The 22,744-nt window shown below is 39.5% G+C and overlaps 1 protein-coding gene across 1 annotated transcript in view; it reads right to left on the bottom strand.

Annotated features, from left to right (window-relative positions):
- The window catches only part of PLXNA4 (plexin A4), a 774,189-nt gene that overhangs the window by 59,369 nt on the left and 692,076 nt on the right, over positions 1 to 22,744 (bottom strand). Inside the window, exons 22-25 of the mRNA XM_088468696.1 lie at positions 18,816 to 19,084; positions 16,193 to 16,259; positions 11,586 to 11,732; positions 3,811 to 3,970 (exon numbers count right to left, since the gene is read on the bottom strand). Of these exons, the coding sequence (XP_088324822.1) occupies positions 3,811 to 3,970; positions 11,586 to 11,732; positions 16,193 to 16,259; positions 18,816 to 19,084 (643 nt within the window). The remainder of the gene's footprint in view (positions 1 to 3,810; positions 3,971 to 11,585; positions 11,733 to 16,192; positions 16,260 to 18,815; positions 19,085 to 22,744) is intronic.

The raw sequence follows: 22,744 nt of genomic DNA, 5'->3' as shown, positions 1-22,744 counted from the left end.
GCTAATAAGTTCACATAAATGTGAATCTTGTTACTGTATCACAGAGCAGTTGCAATTCTATAGAATGGGGTGCCATTTTCCACGATGGCAGACGCAGTCCATAGATTTATTACTGCTACACAGATAACACAACTACCACCATGCCTCAGTAAACAACAAGTTCCTGAGAGAAGTGGACAGTAATGCTGGGTACACATCATTCATAAAACCGATGAATGTCATGTTGTCCCAGCCTTCGGCTGGTGTGTACACACGATATATCTGTGGTTCACATCATTCAGCATGGCAGATGCAATATATCTGAATGATATATTGTGCACATCTGTCTGTGTGTATGACGACCGACCGACCGACCCATATGCTGGCTGCAGGAACCAGCGATAATGACGTCACAACTGGTCGGCCAAGTATGTACCCCACGTAAGAGATTACTTCTTCCCCTAATGTGGGGTCTGCATACTTTGTAAATGGATCAGCCGGCCGATGACTGACTGATTTGGTAAGTGTGTGACTGTACATGCACACTTAACAATTGGTTGATCGATATGTCTGCCAGCAGAAACCAGTTGTGACATCATTGTCGTTGGTTCCTGTGGCCATCCCAGTTAATGATCGAGACAATATAGCGTTCTTTAGTTGTACTAATGATTCAGAATAAGTGCAACTGGATGGATGAAACTTAAGTGTACCGCACCATCAAAAGGAATTTACACAGTGGGCCTGATTCAGAGCTGCTCGCTCGCGCTGTGCGTTCACAAGCGGCCCGATGTTCTGCGTATGTGCATGCGCACGCTTTGTTCTGTGTGTGCGCGAACTACACACTGCGATCGCAACCCTCTCGCTCGCCCAGCAAAGGCAGCCCAGGGTAATGAGTGACAGGAGAGGCCGTTTGTGGGTGTTAACAGGGGCAGGACACTAATAATGGGGGGTTGGAGATGCGAACGCAGGTGTACCTGAGTGTTCCAACACCGTTTTAGAGGCGTGCATAATTAACAGGCAGCGTCATAGTACACGTCACTTGCCTTTTTTTACACTGATTCCTCGCAATGTTTGTGGTAGGTTAAAGCAACCGCAAGCACTGCGTTAGCATCCGATGGTGCTCAATATAATACACTTCCTGGAGATGATGTGTGCTGGTGGGCGGCTCTGCCTGTGCGATTGGGCGTACGCTCAGACAAAGTGGCCGCTCGCTAAGATATGGTGGGCATGCCTATGCCTTGGCGAGCGTTCGGTTCCCGTGGCGTTACTTTGACAAATTTGCATACGCATCCAGCGAGCGTACGCAGATAGTGAGTGGGTCTGAATCAGGCCCAGTGCCTTGTCCATTTTTTTGTTTTATAAATAAAGCCCACTAAAGCTAAATATCTTTTTGCATAATTTGGTATGGATGGATGAATAAGCAGTTACTACTACCTATTTTATGCGTACACCTAAATTACATTTTGTATTCCATAGTATGCAAATGTATTCATAATATATATTATCCTTAATGTTTTTATTCTGTTTCAGCTTTTCTGCTGGCATTTCCTGATCAAAGTCAGTTTCTCAAGTATGGAAGCAAGGAAGGAGAGAGCAGCACTCCAGTAGTGTAAGAATTAATATATCTCCTGTCATTTTATTTTGAGAGACTGTAAAGTTACATTGACATATCCTTATGTGTAGATGGGTCAGCATCATTTGGAATGGAGGGTACAGAAGGGCTAAGCAATTAGCTTACAGTAGGCCATAATTATAACTACAGAATTCCATTTGACTGATGTTGGGATTGTCAACCTAGGAAGACTAGAGTTCAATAGCCATCCTAAGAGTCAGATTAATAAATGGTGACCCAGCTATTCTATTGATTGATTAAAGTGATGGTTAATCTCTTGGAGGTATAATGGAACACTATAATTCTGCACTGTGGATCTGTATAGTCACACACCTTAACTATAAACATATACAGTCAGGTGCATAAATATTGGGACATTGACAAATTTTCATATTTTGGCCTCTATTCACCACCACAATGGCTTTGAAATGAAACAAACAAGATGCCAATGGAACTGGTTCCCTTGTATTTATTGATGATGTGACAAATGCTTCAGAACTCATTGGACGGCGCTTCACAGTGCAGATGGACAATGACCCGAAGCATACTGCAAAAGCAACCAAAGACTTTTTAAGGCTAAAAAGTGGAATGTTATGCAATGGCCAAGTCAATCCCCTGACCTGAATCCGATTGAGCATGCAATTCACTTGATGAAGACAAAACTGAAGGGAAAATGCCCCAAGAACAAGCAGGAACTGAAGACATTTGCAGTAGAGGCCTGGCAGAGCATCACCAGGGATGAAACCCAATGTCTGGTGATGTCTATGCATTCCAGACTTCAAGCTGTAATTGCCTGCAAAGGATTTGCAACAAAGTATTAAAAAGTGAACGTTAGATTTAGGATTGTTTAGTTTGTCCCATTACTTTTGGCCCCTTAAAAAGTAGGAGGCACATATAGAAACCATTGTAATTCCTACACCGTTCACCTGATTTGGATGTAATTACCCTCAAATTAAATCTGAAAGTCTGCAATTAAAGCACATCTTGTTTTTTTTCATTTCAAAGCCATTGTGGTGGCGAATAGAGGCTAAAATATGAAAATTCTGTCAATGTCGAAATATTTCTGCACCTGTCTGTACATAGATTTTTTTAAATATGCGCCCACTGCAAAGGAGGGTGCAGGGACCACAGGTAGGGTGTCTAGTAATATCTCCACAACTTGTGCGCACAGTACTTCCACAACTGGGTAGAGTACAGTAACTGGTTTGGATTATACTGGCAAGTACCAATTACTAGTTTTTGCCCATGAAGCTATAGTTACAAAGCTGCATATTGATATGTGCAGCAAGATGAGAGGAATAAGAAATACTTGCTCATGATTGTAGGCAATACTGCCTGGTCCTGTGAGCACCAGAAATGCTTTATGGAGTGTACAATGAGATTTCCTTTGGTGCCTGAGATAGTCAAATGAATTGCTGTGAATATAGATTGCAAATATTTAAACTGAGTATAATTACGGAGAGAGATGTACTGTATATCATTACTCATTAACAACTTTTAATGAGATGCCATTTACTTGAAGTAAGAAAGCCCAATGAACACTCTAGTAATCAAAGCATACTGGTAGGTTACACAAATGGACCCTAGTGTGTGCTGTAGGGAATATAGGCAGTAAGCTCAAATGGGGTGGGGACTGATGTGAATGATTACATAGAACAGCAACTGAGCAAGCCCAATATGGCTGCCTCACACTTTATAAATACGTAAAGTGCTTTGAGTCCTACTGGGAATAAGGGACTCTATTAAAAAAAGTGCTTTATTATTCACTAGCTTTTCCTTTAATGTGTCACAACCCCAGGAATCTGGTTTACAAAACTTCTGAACAAATATAAATGGTTTTCACTACTTCATATATATGTTCTTATTTATAATGTGCTACACAAGTTTTCTGCCTCTAAATTATCCTTCCAGAGGCATTGCCAGAGACATCAATGCCATTCAAAATGGGAATAAGAGAGCATACTTCTCTTCATCTCATTCCTTCCATGCTTAGGAAGAAATCAGAATGCAAACAAAGGAAAAGCTCAACAACACAGAGTCTTTAGGAGATCAGAATCCAGGCACATGCACATAAATGCTGCACAGCAATGATATGGTGTATGGAACCAACTTGCTTCAGGGCCACTGGGTGGCATATGCACATGAAATCATAATACCATGACAACTGCTATTTATTGTAATTGTTCATATGTAGAGTAATAAATAGGCTGTTTAGTCACCTAAATCCATATCTGCTGCCTTGGGTCGATGGGAGCAAGGCAGGTTCTTAAATATGGCATCCAGGATCTTCTCTTTTACTTGAGTGATTGTGTCACAGTTGAGTATTTTCACAGGAATCATGGGACTGTTCACATTATCTGGGTTAACACAATTAAGAACCTAAATATAAAAGACATAAGTGAATTTAGTATTATTTATTATTAGTAATATATAGTGCAAACATATTATGCAGCACTCTACAGAGAATATTTAAGTAATTCACATTAGTTCCTTCCCCAGGGGAGCTTACAATCTATATATGCTTTTTGGAGTATGATGGGAAACCAGAGCACCCAAAGGAAACCCATGCACACATTCGGAGAACATATAAAATCCACCCAGATAATGGGGTCTTTTTACTAAGCCTTGGATGGAGATAAAGTGGACGGAAATAAAGTCAATCAACTCCTAACTGTCATTTTTCAAACACAGCCTGTGACATGGCAGTTAGGATCTGATTGGCTGGTATTTTATCTCTGTTGACGTTATCTCCATCTAAGGCATAGTAAATAGACCCCAATGTCTTGGTCAGGAATTGAACTCATGACATCAGATCTATAAGGTAGTACTGCTAACAACTACACCAACCATGAACGCTCCAGTTGTATGTGAATTTTCATCAGAGCTCTAATGAAATCTCAATCTATATTATACTCTGGCCCTGATTAATCAACAAATTTTGTCACTCACAATGAGTGATAAAACTCACTGCATATGATAAATGGTGCTCCAGCCAAACAGATACCAACTGTCATTTTTCAAACAGAAGACAGATGGCAGCTGATTGGCTGGAGCATCATTATCATACTCAACGAGTTTTATCACTCGTTGTGAGTGATAAAACTTGTTGATAAATAAGGCCCTCAGTTCCAGAACTCTACAACATACAATAAAGTCTATGGGATTTAACCCCAATTGAGCACAGAAATGTGTGCCTAGTGCTGTCACCCCCCTGCCGCCAGCGCACACGGTATCATGATATCACAAAGCAAAGAAGACGGGTGCAGTGATGTGATATGTAAGAGGGTGCCATTGGAGCAGCCATCTCCTCAGCTTTATGCCGTGGGCAATGGCATAGGTCACACACCGCATGTTACAGCCCTCTGTGCATAATATGTAAAAGGTAAAAGGTGCTCTACATCTTTACCTTGCACAATATTAACTTCACATCATGAAAACATCTCTTTAATGCTATACAGGCTTATAAGAATGATATTAGCAAAGAGCCCACGCTTCATAGATCTCATCCATTCCAACTACTTTCTGATTTATTTAGGTAACAGTTGTAAATGACATGTTAATATTTAAAAGATAGCTCTGGTTTTTCTTCCCTCAGGCTTCATGTGTTTTCTTGTTCATTCATTTCCATTGTAGGTGGGTATCTATCATCTACAGCAGCACATCCTATTCATCAATTCAGTCACAGCCAGCTCCCTGTAATTTGACCTATTCATTTAAAGAGCCTAGTGGGATTTCAATTAGTCACCGAGATCTGAAATGTACTCTGTGTAGCACACAGTACAAAAAACTCTGGAATGTGACAAAAATCATTTGAAATGTGTTCTGCAATTCTAATGCATGGCAGGTGACAGAGTGAATCACCTGAAATCACCTCAGAAAACTGCTCTATAGCATTTATTTGAAAAAGTTTGTAAGAGACAAAAACACTTGTCTATATTATGGCCTTATTCTAGGATACATATACATATCTCAATGGCATCACTTAATCATGAGGCATAGAACTAATGTAGAATTTTTCTTTGAAAGAGATTGTGTGTATATATATGAGTACCAGTCAAAAGTTTGGACACATCTTCTCTTTCAATGTTTTTTGTTTACTTAAATTATTTTCAACATAGTCGATTAATACTGAAGACTTCAAAACTATGAAAGAACACTTATGGAATTATGTTGTAAACAAAAAAGTGTTATTCAAATCAAAATATGTTTTGTATTTTAGATTCCTCAAAGTAGCCCCCTTTTGCTTGGATGACACCTTTGCACACTCTTGGCAGTCTCTCAATCAGCTTTATGAGGTAGTCTCCTGGAATGGTTTTGAATTATTTTATTATTATTATTATTATTATTATTATTATTTATTTATATGGTGCCACACGTGTTCTGCAGCGCCTTACAAAGTACATGAACAAATAAGTAACCAGTGACTTACAATACAATGCAGGACATGGACATGTATAATAAACATTGCTATATTAGCGACCTTTACACCCACATAAGCAGCCGAGTGTTGGTTGCCCTAGTGGGGCATAGAGATAAATTAAATTACAGTAGGGAGAAGCACAAGAGGGTAGAGGGCCCTGCTTGAAAGAGCTTACATTCTTTAAGGGAGGGGCAGATGAACAGGAGTGACACAGATGGGGTAGGCGGGGAGGAAGGAAGATGTAGCAGCAAGTTAGGATGAGAGCTGGAAGGCTTTAATGAAGTAGTGGGTCTTAAGAGCTCGTTTGAAAGATTGTAGAGAGGTGCAGAGTCTGATGGGGAGAGGGAGGGAGTTCCAAAGGTGAATAGCATCACGGGCAAAATCTTGGAGGCGGGAGTGGGAGGAAGTAATCAATTGGCATGAAAGGCGGAGTGTTTTAAGTAAACGAAGAGAGCGGACAGAAGAGTGAAGGGAGAGGAGATCAGAGATGTAAATGGGAGAGGAATGGGTGAGGGCTTTATAAGTGAGTGTGAAAACCTTGAATTGGGTTCTGAAAGGGAAGGGGAGCCAGTGGAGGGCTTGTAAGAGAGGGGAGGCAGATGTAGAGTGTTTGGAGAGAAAGATGAGCCGAGGAGCAGCGTTGAGAACAGACTGGAGAGGAGAGAGATGGGATTTGGGGAGTACAGATAGGAGGAGGTTACAGTAGTCCAAACTGGAGATGACCAGTGAATATATGAGGGTTTTAGTGGCATCCTGGGTGAGAAAGGGTCTGATCTTGGAAATATTCTTGAGATGGAAACGACAGGACTGTGAGAGGTTCTGAATATGTGGTTTGAAGGAGAGGGAAGAGTCCAGGATGACTCCAAGACAATGCACTTTGGGACTAGATGAGATAGTTATGCCATCTATTGATAAAGAAATAGTGGGACATGATGTTATGTAGGAGGGTGGGAAGACGATCATCTCAGTCTTAGACATTAAGTTTGAGAAATCGCTGGGACATCCAGGAAGAGCTAGCAGAGAGACAGTTAGAGATACGAGTCAGTAGAGAGGGGGAAAGATCAGGTGAGGAAAGGTAGATCTGAGTATCATCACCATAGATATGATAATGGATGTCAAAAGAGTGGATGAGTTTACCTAGAGAGGAAGTATAGAGAGAAAAGGAGAGGTCCAAGAACAGAACATTGGGGAACACCTACTGTAAGAGGCTGTGGTGGGGAGGAGTTGTCGTGAAAGGAAACAGAGAAGGAGTGGTCAGAGAGGTAAGAGGACAGCCAGGAGAGAGCAGTGTCACATAGACCAAGGGAGTGAAGGATAAGCAGCAGCAGAGGGTGGTCAACAGTGTCAAAAGCACCAGAGAGGTCAAGGAGAATGAGCAGGGAGTAGTGGCCCTTGGATTTGGCAGCAAGGAGGTCATTGCTGACTTTTGTGAGGGCAGTTTCAGTGGAGTGGAGCGAACAGAAGCCAGACTGAAAAGGGTCAAGGAGGGAGTGGGAGGAAAGAAATGTGGTGAGGCGGTTACATTCAATATGTTCAAGGAGTTTGGAGGCAAAAGGGAGGAGAGAGATTGGTCGGTAGTTAGAGAGAATGTTAGGATCAAGGTTAGGTTTTTTAAGAATGTGGGAGACAAGGGCATGCTTGAATGCAAAAGGAACAGTGTCAGAAGAGAGGGAGAGATTAAGGACTGGATAAGGGCCTTATCTTCCTCTCCAGTCACAGGGGAGAAGGATGTCAGAGTCGGTAAAATTGATGGGTAGGGGTGATCCGGGAAAGGAGGAGGTGGAGAGCTGGGGGACTGGTTGGATATGATGTCCGGACGTACAGTATGGAATGAATTTTAGATGTAAAATAGGTAGCAAAGTCAGTGGCAGAGAGCAAGGAGGGGAGACAAGGAGGGGGTGTGCAGAGTAGGGAGTTGAAGGTGGAAAAGAGACGCTGGGGATTTGAGGACTGGGAGGAGATGAGATTCTTGAAATATGACTCTTTAGAGAGGGAAAGGGCAGCACGGATGACGGCATGAATTTGAAATGGAGAAAATCTGCCTGAGAGCGTGATTTTCTCCACTGTCGCTCGGCGGTTCGTGAACATTTTTGCAGGTATCTGGTGCATTTGAAATGCCAGGGTTGAGGTGTGGATTTGCGAGGGTGAGTAGTGATCGCCGGAGCAACAGAGTCAAGAGCAGAAGTAAGGGAGGCATTGTATAGGGAAGCAGCTTGTTCAGCGCAGGAGAAATAGAGGATAGGGGAGAGAAGTGAGTCCAGTAGGGAAGAAAATAAAGCAGTGTCGATAGCTTCAATGTTATGCTTAGTGATGGTGGCTCTGGGAGGTAGAGGAGGGGAAGGAGAAAGGAATAGCTTAAAGAGAGAAGGTGATGATCAGAGAGGGGGAATGGGGAATTGAAGTAGGCAGAAATATCACAACAGTGAGTGAATACTAGATCGAGCAAATGCCACACTTGCATGGGAGGGTGAGAAGGTCCATTGGGTGAGGCCAAGTGAGTAAGTGAGGGTGAGTAGTTTGGAGGCAGCGATTTCTGTTGGGATATCAATTGGAATATTGAAGTCACCTAGGATAATAGAGGGAAGGTCTGAGGAGAGAAAGTGAGTCAGCCAGGAAGCAAAGTTGTCAAGGAACTTGGAGGGAGGGCCGGGGGGATGGTAGATGACAGCTATTCTGAGGTGTACTGGTTGGAAGAGGCGTATAGCATGAACTTCAAATGTGGAGAATGTAAGGGATGGCTCTGAGGGTATAATTTGGTATGAGTAACCAGGGGATATAAGGACCCCAACACCACCCCCATGGCGACCCCCAGGCCTGGCATGTGGGAGAAAGTGAGGCCCCCATAGGAGAGAGCTGCAGGAGAAGTGGTGTCAGAGGGTAAAATCCAGGTTTCAGTAATGGCAAGGAGATTCAGAGAGTTGGTGATGAAAAGGTCATTGGTGGGGGTCAGTCGATACAGAAAATTTCAAGAGCTTTGAATGTATCCTCAAGTGCAGTTGCAAAAACCATCAAACGCTATGATGAAACTGGCACTCATGAGGACTGCCCCAGGAAAGGAAGACCAAGAGTTACCTCTGCTGCAGAGGATAAGTTCATTATAGTTACCAGCCTCAGAAACCGCTACTTAACAGCACCTCAGATTAGAGACCACATAAAGTCTTCACAGAGTTCAAGTAGCAGACAAATCTCAACATCAACTGTTCAGAGGAGACTGCGTGAATCAGGCCTTCATGGTCGTATTGCTGCGAAGAAGCCACTACTGAGGATGAACAACAAGAAGAAGAGAATTGTTTGGGCCAAGAAACACAAGGATTGGACATTAGACCACTGGAAATCTGTACTTTGGTCTGATGAGTCCAAATTTGAGATTTTTGATTCCAACCGTCGTGTCTTTGTGAGACGGTGTAGGGGTGCTTTGCTGGTGACACTGTTGGTGATTTATTCAAAATTCAAGGCACACTTAACCAGCATGGCTACCACAGCATTCCGCAGCGCCATGCCATCCCATCTGGTTTGAGCTTACTGGGACCATCATTTATTTTTCAACAAGACAATGACCCCAAACACACCTCCAGGCTATGTAAGGGCTACTTGACCAAGAAGGAAAGTGATGGAGTGCTGCGTCAGATGACCTGGCTGCCACAATCACCCGACCTAAACCCAGTTGAGCTGGTTTGGGATGAGTTGGACCGCAGAGTGAAGGAAAAGCAGCCAACAAGTGCTCAGCACCTCTGGGAACTCCTTCAAGACTGTTGGAAAACCATTCCAGGAGACTACCTCTGGAAGCTGATTGAGAGAATGCCAAGAGTGTGCAAAGCTGTCATCCAAGCAAAAGGGGGCTACTTTGAGGAATCTAAAATATAAAGCATATTTTGATTTGGTTAACACTTTTTTGCATATGTGTTCTTTCATAGTATTTATGTCTTCAGTATTAATCTACTATGTTGAAAATAATTTAAATAAACAAAAACCATTGAATGAGAAGGTGTGTCCAAACTTTTGACTGGTACTGTATATATATATATATATATATATATATATACATACATATATATATATATATATTATTTTTTACAAAATGGCAGCGCTCCAGGGCTTATGTGTGTTGTTTAAACTGTTTTGAGCCCGGAGTGCCGTCATTTAGTATTGTTAGTTTATGGATTTTTTTTGGACTGTGTTTGAAGGAAACCTGGCAAGTATTACAATTACAGATCAAACTTATATGTAGGATTCATGCTGTACTGTATGTAAATGTGTGTAGATAGATAGATAGATAGATAGATAGATAGATAGATAGATAGATAGATAGATAGATAGATAGATAGATAGATAGATAGATAGATAGATAGATAGATAGAATAGAGTACTGTGCAAAAGGTTCAGGCAGGTGTGGAAAAATGCTGCAAAGTAAGAATGCTTTAAAAAATAGAAGTGTTAATAGTTTATTTTTATCAATTAACAAAATCTAAAGTGAATGAACAGAATAGAAATCTAAATCAAATCAATATTTGATTTGACCACCCACTATGGTAAATTTAGGCAGAAATGTGCTGTAATGGGTTCAGAATCAAACAACATCTACTAAACAGATTATTAAAAATATATTAAACACAAAATGACATGCAATTAGCAGTTTTAATTATTTTTACTACAATCTACTTAACCAATATTGAATTTTTTTTGCAGGAATAAGATGTTCTGAAGATACACTGGAATTAACAACAATTATACTAATCACGTTAATTTTAACAAATTACAAATGATAAGGGAACATTTGAGAGTAGAACAAAGGGAATTAGCAAAAACTTACTTTTAGGACAAGACAATTGCATTGTCGAAAACATTACACATTAATTGGTGGACAATATAATGGTTAAGTGCGGAACCCTTGGGTGTCATAAAAATAAAGGATAATTATAATAAGTGTTGGATCTTGCTTAAGTGGCTAGCATTATATACTGTGTATGTGTATATATATATATATATATATATATATATATATATATATATATTAACAGTATATTTAGAAAAGAGTTTGATCTAGGCAGTAGAGTGAGTTGTGATAAATTTACCTTGACAGGGCCCACTCTTCATCTCATGCTGGCACGTGTGTACCCCTGTTTATTAGCTAATCTTGGATATGTTCACAGCAGCAGAAGATGAGCAGGCTGGTCTTATGGGAGAAAGTGACCAGTCCATATGTGTGATTGTGTTAATGAGGACAGCATTTCATAGGAGCAGTGAGATGTGCGAGGAGACAAGCAAGAACCAAAGAATGAGCGTTAGATAATGGTTAGAGCAGGGTACCCAACAACACAGAATAGTGACATGATTCTTCTGTCACACTGATAGAAGATGATTGTGGCGTCAAATACATCACTTAATGAACAAAGTTTATAAGTGCAACTTGATCTAGTGTATGTATTTCTACAGTAAACATAAATAACTTTGAAACATATTTTTAAATATTATTTTATTGTAAACAGTTTCCTATAATGATCTTAAACTGCTTAAGGAAATGTATGGTAGAACAGAGTACATTACCATAATTCAGTTGATAATTGTGTAACTTACCAGAGTCTTGTAGTCAATCTGTTGCCTGATCAGCTTGTCTTCACTCAGTGAATAGCGTGCTTCTCCTGTAATCGAATCAATGGGACCCTTTTCCATTTGCTGCTTTATGGCACAGAACAAGGAGAAGAGGGGCTCTCCTGCACACTCCTAACAAACAAAAGTCATTGTTTTACAAAATGATTTATAAATCATTTCTGATCATCAACCAGTGAGCACAGAGCTACTTTTGCCTGATAGTATGTACTAATAAGAAGCTGCAAACTGCTTAAGAACAAGTAAAGGTAATGTAATTAAGGTGTACATGGTTACCTATACCAAAGGGTAAGGGTGTCTGTCACATACACACAGTGGAGGTAGGCATTTTAGTGCGGTGCACCAATATAGTGCCTATATATTCAAAAAGAACTAATGGCAATACTGTAATTAAGCACCATGTGATTCACGTTGTAGCGCTATCACCTGTTCTTATTAAATTTGCATTCTACAGTCTCATAACTATTGTTCAACCTACAAAATGGCTGCCTTCACTGTGTTTAGGTGACGTGACAAAAAAAGCAAGTATTGTATATTATATGCACTACAGTATAATATTCTTAACCCAAGTCTATAGAGCAATAACCCAGTTTTGTGAAGTGAGTTATTGTAAACAAATGCATAAAAATAATATTGTCATTGTTTGTATAAGTTGTGGTGGGAGTTAGAATATGCAATGAATAGACTTGTGCATTTTATTAAATAAACCCGTTTGGATTGGAATGATATGACACCTTAGCATGTCTGACATGCGTTTCCCCCTGTATTCATTATTACACATAAGATAACATTAGCTCATTTACTATCAAATATTTGTTTGTATGTACTCATCTGCTGGTGTATTTTTAAAACATTTTTATTGTATTAGATGAGCAGAAACATCTACTGTGCTTGTCGGTTATGTCTATCTGTATGTAATGATTCAGTCAAGCAGAAATATTGGTTGTTTCTATCATAGCATTACTTATATATATTTATATACTTATATGCAACAAAGACAAGATAACTTGAGAAAATAATGTTATATGGGGCAATGCATCCCTATTAAAAGATACAGTATATTATAATGCACAGATTATTCCTAGGCCATGTAAAGGCTGAGCCACATGCTTATAAACAGGTCAAAGTAACTTAAAGTGACTTCTAATTTTCATAATAAGTTACATTATGGGGTTGATATTATTATTGTTGTATATTTGTAAAAAGCTACAGTGCTACGCAGCATTGGGCAGTGGAGACTTCAGAGCATACATAAAACAGGGCAATAAATGCAGATGTGAGAACAAAGTATAAGGAAGGGAGGGTCCTTTTCACATGAGAAAACTTACAATGTAATAGGAAAGAGGAAGGTATGTGGCAGAGAAGGAGATTGGGGGCGGGATGTACTAAGGATTGCATCCGAGATGCTGTATATTACGCCACTTATCGGGTACATACCGGCGATAATATCGCCAGTATGTACCTAGAAAATCACAAAGGGCAGCTCTCCCGGAGCTTAGTACATATGATAAATGCAGCCAAACCCTAAAAAACTTTCGGGTGTTGACCACATTTCTGCTCTTAGTACATCCCGCCCTGGGACAGTTGCGAGGGTGTACAGGTCTGGGTAGAATATGTGGTAGGTGTAGGCTCTAATAAAGAAACAGGTTTTCAGAAAGCATTTCAAGATTTGAAAGCTGGGGGAGAATCTGATCAGGCGATACAGAGACTTCCATACGTGAACAGAAGTATGAGAGTATTCTGTAGGTGGGAGTGAGGTAATTAGTCCCAGAGACAATGCAGCTAGCCACGGGCCAGAGAGGGAGTTACAGAGAGTATTTTAAGAGGCAGCTTGAAATAATTTTGCTGAAGGCTTTGTAGGTGAGGATGAGTTATTTGATTTTAATTTTGGTGGTGTGATATTCCCTATAATACACAAGTTTCCTAATTGTTGACCTCCCAGCTCACTTATAAGCAATGATATAAAATCTCACATACAAGTAGACACAGCTCTCAGATGAAGCAGCTTCAGCACACTGTGGGCCCGAGGACATACAGTAGGTTTATAGACACATGCCTTATAACATGAAAAACCTTCTGCCTTTAGAAGGGTAAATTAATAGTAGGATAATCTGCCCAGATCTCTGCAGAAGTGTGGCCCAGTTACCACATGGTAATTACAGTGTACTGACAGGAATTACATGATAATTACATGTTGTATGCTGTTTACATAAGCGTGAAAGCTGTAGAAATGCCCAGGCACAGTGGGACTCAGTAAACCTATTTAGAAAGCATATTCCAGCTTATATGAGATCCTGAGCTGTTTGCTGATCTCCCGCTTGCAACTAATAGTATGAAGAGCCAGACAGAAAAATAAGATACATTAGCATTGCAGGTGCTAGGGACAAATAGCAGACTGCTCATGGTCTTAATCGCAGCAGTTTGGAGAGTGTATATGTCATATTATTGCATGCTCCACACTGGTGGATGGTGTAAATAAAGAAGGCGATGTTACCATGTTTTCATTTACTTTTAATTTGTTAAGTTGTCAACAACTCAGCAAGCATACAGGGGATAGAAAGAAGTGACTCTGCTTATGCTGTGAGTTTGAGCAATGTGAGATCATCCTGCAGCAGAAACTATAGGAAAATTACAACAGCGGGAACTATCGTTAAAATTATCCTTCTGATTCCTTTCTGAATGTAGTATATAAATGAGTGTCTCAGCATTGCCTTTTTATGTGTAAGTGGATAAAATCACACAATATGTCTAGCTTTACTGTAGATTGTGTCACTAAATATTCAATATAACCCTGGTCTGAAAATAACAGTCCTCTAAGAATACAAAGCAGACAAATGAGAAAAATTCTGACATCATATTGTCATATAAGTACATTGTTCTAACACATACTACATACCTCCCAATAAGCCACGATTTTCTAGGGACAGTCCCAATTCGCTGGCCGATTGGACTGGGTCAGGGAGTGGGCAAATCAGGCCGCGTTTTGGGAAAAATGTGGGCGGGGTTTGAGTGAATCAGGAGTGGGTTTATTTTGCCCATATTTTGTGTGTGTGAATGTTGGGAGGTATGAGAAAATGTGTATTTCAGACTTCACTATGAAAAGATTCACACATTTGTTTATATCAGTTAGGTTAATAATCCCTCTTTAGCATGTATTACTGCTGCTGTTGCAGTTTATAAACCAAACTACACTAAAATCTCCTCATAAACAAATAACAGCCAATAAAAAGGAACTTATAATATATTACATAAATGTATACATCTCTCTTTTATATGATTATGCATAATATATATATTTATATATATATATATATATATATATATATATTCCCTCAACTTAATCCAAAGGAAAGTACACCAAATAGGCCAAATTACAATAACAATCACAGCAACCAATCAGCACTTGCCTTTTAACTTTCATGCAGGTTAAACAATGTCTGATTGGTTGGTCTGCTTTAGTACAAATGTGACTTCTAAATGTAATATTAAGAATGAGCCCCATTGTGTGCAACATGTTCTCTTAAAGTATTTGTATACAAGAAATAACCCTGCTACTACATATACTAAGATATTTAATTTTAAGCATTTCAGCATTTTTATAAATAAATAATAAAATAAAAACCACATAAAATACTTTACAGTTTGGGAAAGTAAAAAATGTTTGTAGACATGAAGGGGTTTATTTACTAAACATCGAGTTCTAAAACCCGATGCTTCCAATCCGATATGCCTAAAATTTAAAAGGGCAATGCTTTTACGAGCAGCATTTTGTTAGTAAAAGCATTACCCTTTTAGGTTGTAAGAGATTCTGGCTGTAGGGTGCCATGACAGGCACCCTGCTAGCCAGATACAGGGACCGTGGGTGAGTGGCGGTGCCGCCCACAGAACTCTGCACTCTGGGCCTGATTCAGACCCAGTCGCAAGCGCTGAGCGCTCGCAACCGGGTCGATGGTGGCCCAGAGCGCATGCGCACGACGGAGCCGGCTCCGTCATGCGCATGCACGAGACCCGGATAGCAGCGGGCAATCCGTCGCACCGGGTCTCGTACCAAAGGGGGCGTGCTGTCGATGTTGAGTGACAGCACGCCCCCTTTGGTGGGCGGGCCAGGGGGGTGGCTGCCCAAACGGAGGTGTTCCCATGTGAACGTCTCCGTTTGGGGGCGGCCCCACTGACATCACTAGTGATGTCATCACTAGTGATGTCAGTGGGAGAGATTTCGGCTCTGTTAGAGCCGAAATCTCTCTGGGGCTTGAGGCAACGAGACCCTACCACAAGGGTCTCGTCGCAAGCCCTATGGTCGCGATGGTCTTGACCATCGCGACCATCTTCCTGGCCACTCGCTATAGCTGTGGGTGGTCACCCACAGCTATGCGAGTGGCCAGGAGGCCGCTCTAAAAAAAAAAAAGAGCCCGGCCCTGATTCAGAGCAAGCGCTCTGTCAAAGCGTCTGGCTCTGAATCAGGGCCTCTGTTTGGCCGCACCGCTCGCACACCCCTAGTTACGGCCCTGAATATAGATAAATAACATACTTTAAAAAGCATTAACATGATAAATAGCAACATGTATAGTGTGTACCTTAAGGAACTTGTACAATAGAAATGTAAACCAATTGGTCAACATCTTCTCTGCAACTGATTCTGTTCTACAATGAAAAAGAAACATTTGAACAATTAATTATCAATAAAATAACACAGTGAGCAGAATGTAATAATTTCCAGTTTAGCAAACGTGAAGATTTTTCAGAGACTTTTCAGTGGGATTTAAAGCAGCAAACAAATCTGTATTTACCCTATAAATTCCCTGGCACTCTGCATATTAATCTGTGTAAATTACATTTTTGTGAATAATGGAAGAAAATGAAAGAGATCCACTCACCCCTTTCATATTTAAATGTATTGCTTTCATTCAATCACCTGGATGACATTTTGGACCAATGTTTTTACACTTCCATTTATAAAAGGGTTATGCGTATGTACTATAATTTTATGTGTTTGCTGACAACTTGAATTTATGATTAAATATAGCATGCCTATTATTCATTTGTATGTTTGAGATAAGAGCTGAAAATACATCATTATAAATTACAACAACAAAACTTGACAATATAATACAGTGGTAGCAAAGTATGTGATAAAGCAACATTTACTTGATAACCAATCCTCAAATATCTGCTTTTTTTCTGTGTTGTAAAATTGTAACAGTAATTACTAATTACTAAGTACATGGCTGTTTGTTTACCACATTATTATTTATTAGTATAACAAGTCAGTCTCTGTAAAATGATGCAAAACAAAATATACACAAGACAGACAGCACAGAGCTCTACAGCATGTGGATCCAAAATTTTTAAAATGAAGAGTTTAAAATTCTCTTACAGTTCTCCCTGCACAGTATGCAGAAGACAAATCCTAACATTAGCTTCCACCACGTGTGTTTTGAGCTTGTATCCTCAAGTAGCTTCAAGTGTTCTGTTTTCAGGGCACCCCACGTTAATAACAGGTGGATTTGTGAAAATGATCAAGCCAATGTTTAGACTGCTGGTGTACAATAAGTGTATTGTTAATTCTTGCACTACTGCAAAGATGGAAAAAGCCATCTCACTCTTTCTATTAAAAGGTTATCAGCGGTTATGTCTATAGGACCTGTTCTGAGTCAGATGCAAAGTGGGAGCATATGCGACAGTCAGATTTACAACCTTATGCTAATCCATACAGCTTCTTGAGAATAGTGGCACTACCCACTGTTTTTCTGTTCACAGCCACAACCATCATTGTTAGTTTTGGCACTTACACCTACCTCTTGCTGGATGCCAAAGGTGCAGAAACAAGCATCCCTTCATCATACACACGCCTCATAAAAGCACAGAAGTCTGGCTACACTCCTACAACACTCCCATGAAATCACTCTCTTCTATGCATTCACAAGGTAGCCACCCAATTAACACCAAGAAACACACTTTCCATGAACGAGAGAACAGGAGGTAAATGGACCCTCTTGCCAAGTTGTGTATGCATGATGTGGTGCATGCGTAGTTTACAAAATTTTGCTGGATGCAAAAGCTTTTAGAATGGTACTTTTAGACTCCGTATCATCTAATAGCTTGTTTACTTTTGACAAGAATTGGATTTCTCTGATGTCACTATACAAGCGGTTCAGCACCAAGGACAGCTCAACCTGTGGCTAATTTCTAGTAACATTTCTGAGAATGTAAATTCAAATTATTATTATTTATTCAACTATTTTTGTTAATAAATAAAGAGACAGGAGCAAGACTGCGACTGAACAAAATGTATAAAGTTTTATAGACTGAAGTGAAAAAACCCAGCAGATAGCGAGTTATATAATATACCTAGAATTATGACAGTCATAGGGGGGAATTTAATTAGCTGCGGGATACTCTCAGCAGCTAATTGATCGTGCTACATGGAGAATAGCTTTTCATTTAATTAGCCTTTTCCCTGCATGGTAAACACTGGGTTAACCCACTGATTCCATATAAAATGCGGAATCTTTAACGCAGATATTTCTTCACAGCCACTGAGGCTGCAAGGAAAAATCCTGGCTCTCGTAATTAGTGCAGGGGGTTCTTTCAGCTAATTGAATTGGGCAGTGCGATCAATTAGCTGTGGGGTAAACCCTGTGGCTAATTGAACTCCCCCACTATTGTTATTAAAAATAAATAAATACACTTCTTATTTTGTCTTGTTAAATATAAAGAAAATGTATTAAATAACTAAAAAATAATTTTGAGGTTTTAGTAAATACTGTACAGCCATTTCTGTTTTCATGGAATGTAGATTTTGTTTATGTGAATCATGAAAAATAAGGGTAAGATTTATTGAGACTGCTTTATAGGACTGAATAAAATGAAAATTATCATTTCACAGTTATCAGAATTATTACTCAAGATTCTAAAGACAAATTAAATCAGTGGTTCGCAACCTCAACCTTTACGTTTCCCAACAGGTCATGTTTTAAGGATTTCTGTCTCAGCAAAATAGATTATCTCACCTGTGCATGATTAGGGAAAGCCACAAAACATGACCTGTAAGCCACAAAATATGACCTGTTGGTGGTGCTTGAGGACTGGAGTTGAGAACCAGTGAGTTAAACTGTACCTTTAGTTCTGCACAACACACATTTTTTTAGTTAGGTAGCTCATATTTAATGTACAGTATAAAAATATTGCCATGCTTACCTTCTCAGCAATAGTTTAGGATGATTCTTGCTTTCAAGGTTTTTATCAATGAGATCAGATAGCAGTTGTTTTAACACATCCGTAGCATATTCTAACTTGCTCTGCAGAACTGTCATGATAAGAGAAGCCACATTTCCTCTATCCCGCATAGAGAAGCTGCGCTGGGACTCAAGTGTCCGGATAAAGGAGAGCAGGAATACCTTATTGTTAATCATCTGGGCAAACAGCTTGAGACCCTTCTCTACACGCTCCTGTCTGTAGCCAGGGACCTGTAGTAACATAAATAAGTACAGACATGTATGGTACTGTATGCCCATGTAAGAGAAGTCAAGATTTAATGTGTGCTTATATATATACAGTCAATGGACATTATTATGACCACCTCCTACAGTTGACGTTGGCAGCACATAGCTCATGAAGTACGTCACGTGCCGTGTGCTGGCTTGGTGGGTATATAAGGTGTGCGATAAGCCGTTTGCACACATATCACTTGTTGCTGTCATGTGTAAAAGGGGCAATTTATCTGAGTTGCAAAAAGTGATGATTATTGGCTTTCAGGCTAAGGGTGGCGGTATTTCTGAAAGTTGGTGAACTGTTCACGTGCTGCTGTGGTGAAGGTGTATCGTGACTGGACAAATGGCATTATTGTGAATAACCAATGTGGAAACTGTGGAGCACCACGTGCCATTGATTAGAGAGGTGAATGTTGCCTGCGAAGGTGCATGAGGGACGACTGATACACTACAGTTGAGCAGCTCACCATCAAAACGAACCTGGGGGCCACCAGACATGTGTCTAAAATTACAATTCAGCAAATCCTGCTGCGTATGGGGCTCTGAAGCAAACGGATGGTCACTGCACCTATTCTAACAAAGTTGCATCATCAAAAAAGGCTACAGTTTTCATGCCTGTATTGGAATTGGACCTCCGCTGATTGGCGAAGGGTTGCCTTCTCTGATGAGTCACGTTTTCTGATTAATCGATTTGAGTGACATTGGCATGTCAGGCGAGAAACATCGGATTACATACACCCTTCATACCATTGCTGAAAGAACACAAGGTGTCGGTGGAAGCGTTATTGTCTGGGGAATGTTTTCATGGCATTCTCTAGGCCCACTCATCCATGTGGAAGGCACCCCCAACCGATTTGGTTATGAATCCATCCTTGCAGAGCACGTACACCCATACATGCTGATTGTCTTCCCTGAGGCGGATGGGATCTTCCAGCAAGACAATGTGACATGTCACACAGCTAGAAATGTCCGACAGTGGTTTGACGAGCACGACCAATACTTCCAAGTACTTCCCTGGCCCCCTAATTCCCCGAACTTGAACCCAATTGAGCATCTGTGGGACCACCTCAATCATTGTGTTTACTCTATGGATACTCCACCACGTACCTTCCAGCAGCTGTGGGATGCACTGCAGTCAGCATGGCTACAGATACCTGTGCTAACCTACCAGCACCATATTGAGTCACTCCCAGTCCGTCTAGCTGCTATCCGTGGTCATAATAATGTGACTCAACTGTGTATGATCAGGTAGGTGTTTGCTTCCCCACCATCACTGATGTATTAAATCAATAAAGCTTTATTTATATGCTTATAAAATAAAAGTTATAAATTTGTGTTTCGGTCTGTTTATGCATCTGCACTGTTATTGCTACAGTAAAAAAATAATATACCTGCCAATGTCATAATTCAAAACCATCATACATTTCAAAACAAATTATGTGTTCATAACATAGTCAAAAACTGACAACAAAAGTAGAAAGATAGAAAAATAGTATAAACACTTTCACACAGTAGATGCATTAAATTTGAGATGTTTTATTTTTAGGCTCATGGCAAAGTTCCTATTACTGAGCACCCATTTCAGATGATATAGCTCTAATTTTGGCATCGCCAGTCACTTACAGGAAGAGGGAAACATCAAAGTCAATAGTCAGCAAAGTTTGTACCAAATGAGAAAGAGAAAGTATACAATATTTCTAATGTTTTAACTCAAACAATACACACTGTATATGGTTTTTGTGACTTTTATTATGAGAATTGTTCTATTTTACAATTAATCTTAGACATTGTATATGAGGAAAAGCAATGACTATTGTAATGATTGTATCAGCACTGCTTTAGGGGTCATAGGTCAAACTTAGTATTACTGGACCATCCTACTCCTTTTTTACATACTGTATAAGGGTTATTTGCATTTTCATCCATAAAGTAGCGTATGAAGAAATGTGTAAACATTTCTAAAGAGGGTTAGGCATGTCCATTTTATTATCTACATTGGTACAAATTATGCTGAGTAAAAGTTTCACACATTCTTAGAAAACACAAATGGAAGAAAATGTAGAATTCATACTTGCTACAAACCCTATACTTACAGCATTCCTAACTTAGCTTCTGATTAAGTGGCTGATCGTGTCACACACCAGCAACTGCCTAGTCAGAACTGTAAATCCAGAAATGTTGAGAGTAATGGGTTTAATAATAAAAAAAGATTTACATTTTTCCATTTGTTTATGAAATAGCTATGAAAAACTTGCTTTGATTTAAAAAAAAATTTTTTTTTACATTTCATATAGTTCTTTTTAGAAATTATATTAAGGTATTGGTGAAATGATACTTATAGCCTTAAACCTTGGGGTCTTTTTAGATTCACAAATTGGGCTAATATTATGGTAATATAAGGATGATAAGATTAAGACTATTAGGTTTTTATTTTATGTTTTTTTATTTGATCTAGGAGCTCTTTGCATCTCATTGATATAGCGAATCTGTGAAACAATGGCTTTCTTCTTGGAACCTAGGACATCAAGAAGCAAATATATACAGTAAGTTACTATTTTCTATTTCCATCTATGATAAATTGTAAGGAAATCTAATAGTGGGCCTCTTGTCTTGGTGCACCCTGGGCAAATGCTCTTTATGCTCCTGCATTAAAGGTACTGAGCTTAATAAGGCTGCAACACCTAGAGGTTATATTAAATATATAAAACTGTGTCTAGTTGTAAGTACAGATTACTTGCCTAATCTTGCTACATATGTATTTAACGTGAAAAAAACAATTGCCTTGTCTGTGTTTTCTGTATTCATCAGGAAGTAGATTCTGTCTCACAAAGCTGATAACTGCTTTGAAAAGCAGTCTTAAGATCCTGTTTACAGCAAATTCGATTTAAGAACCCAGCCACGTTATCTATTTGATTTATTACATATTCTTTCAGTAGGTGCTTCATTTTTTTATTTGTAGGCTGCATGTTTTGTAAGAAAGCAGGCTGCTTATGGAAAGAGTGCCAAAACAGCACACTAAACTTAAGTTGAAAGTAATGAAGCCAGGAGCATTTGTTTACCAGAGTAAAGTTTCTTTTTGCACAATGCATGCCTGCTGGAAGCTACTGTAATTAGAACATATACAAGAATTGTGTGGGCTGCATAACCTGTGTACAATGTTAGTTGTTGAGAGGCCTTTCATTCCAACAATTAACTTCAAAAGACATCCCTTCTAGGGAACTATTCTTGTTTATACCAATTACTGTAAGGCAATTAGCAGAAGACTGTAACAAAACATTTTCCATTAGAGTTGTTCTACAGTATATCTAAATAATTTCCAATGGATTTTCTTTTATATAAACTCATTATAGATTTTTAACTACCAAGACTGGACTTTTGCAAACCCTGTTGCTTTGGCATCTCCAATCACTTACACTGAATAAGGAAAGGGTCATTACAGAAATCAAAGCCGACTGTCAGCATAGGTCGTATCAAGGGAAAGAGAGAAATTATGCACTTTTCTATAATCATTTGTCACAAACCATACAGTAATACAGTATGTTCGTATGTAAGATGTTTACTCCCTTTCATACTGAAGATCAAAAAAAGTTCCTTTTGGATTTAGAATAAATAAATAAAAATTGTGGGATACCAGAA

The sequence above is a fragment of the Taudactylus pleione genome, unplaced genomic scaffold (assembly GCF_031769625.1).
Source record: "Taudactylus pleione unplaced genomic scaffold, aTauple2 ptg000086l, whole genome shotgun sequence".
Classification (NCBI taxonomy): domain Eukaryota; kingdom Metazoa; phylum Chordata; class Amphibia; order Anura; family Myobatrachidae; genus Taudactylus; species Taudactylus pleione.
Note: the sequence above shows the minus strand (reverse complement) of the source record. Positions and strands in the feature narration are given on the sequence as shown.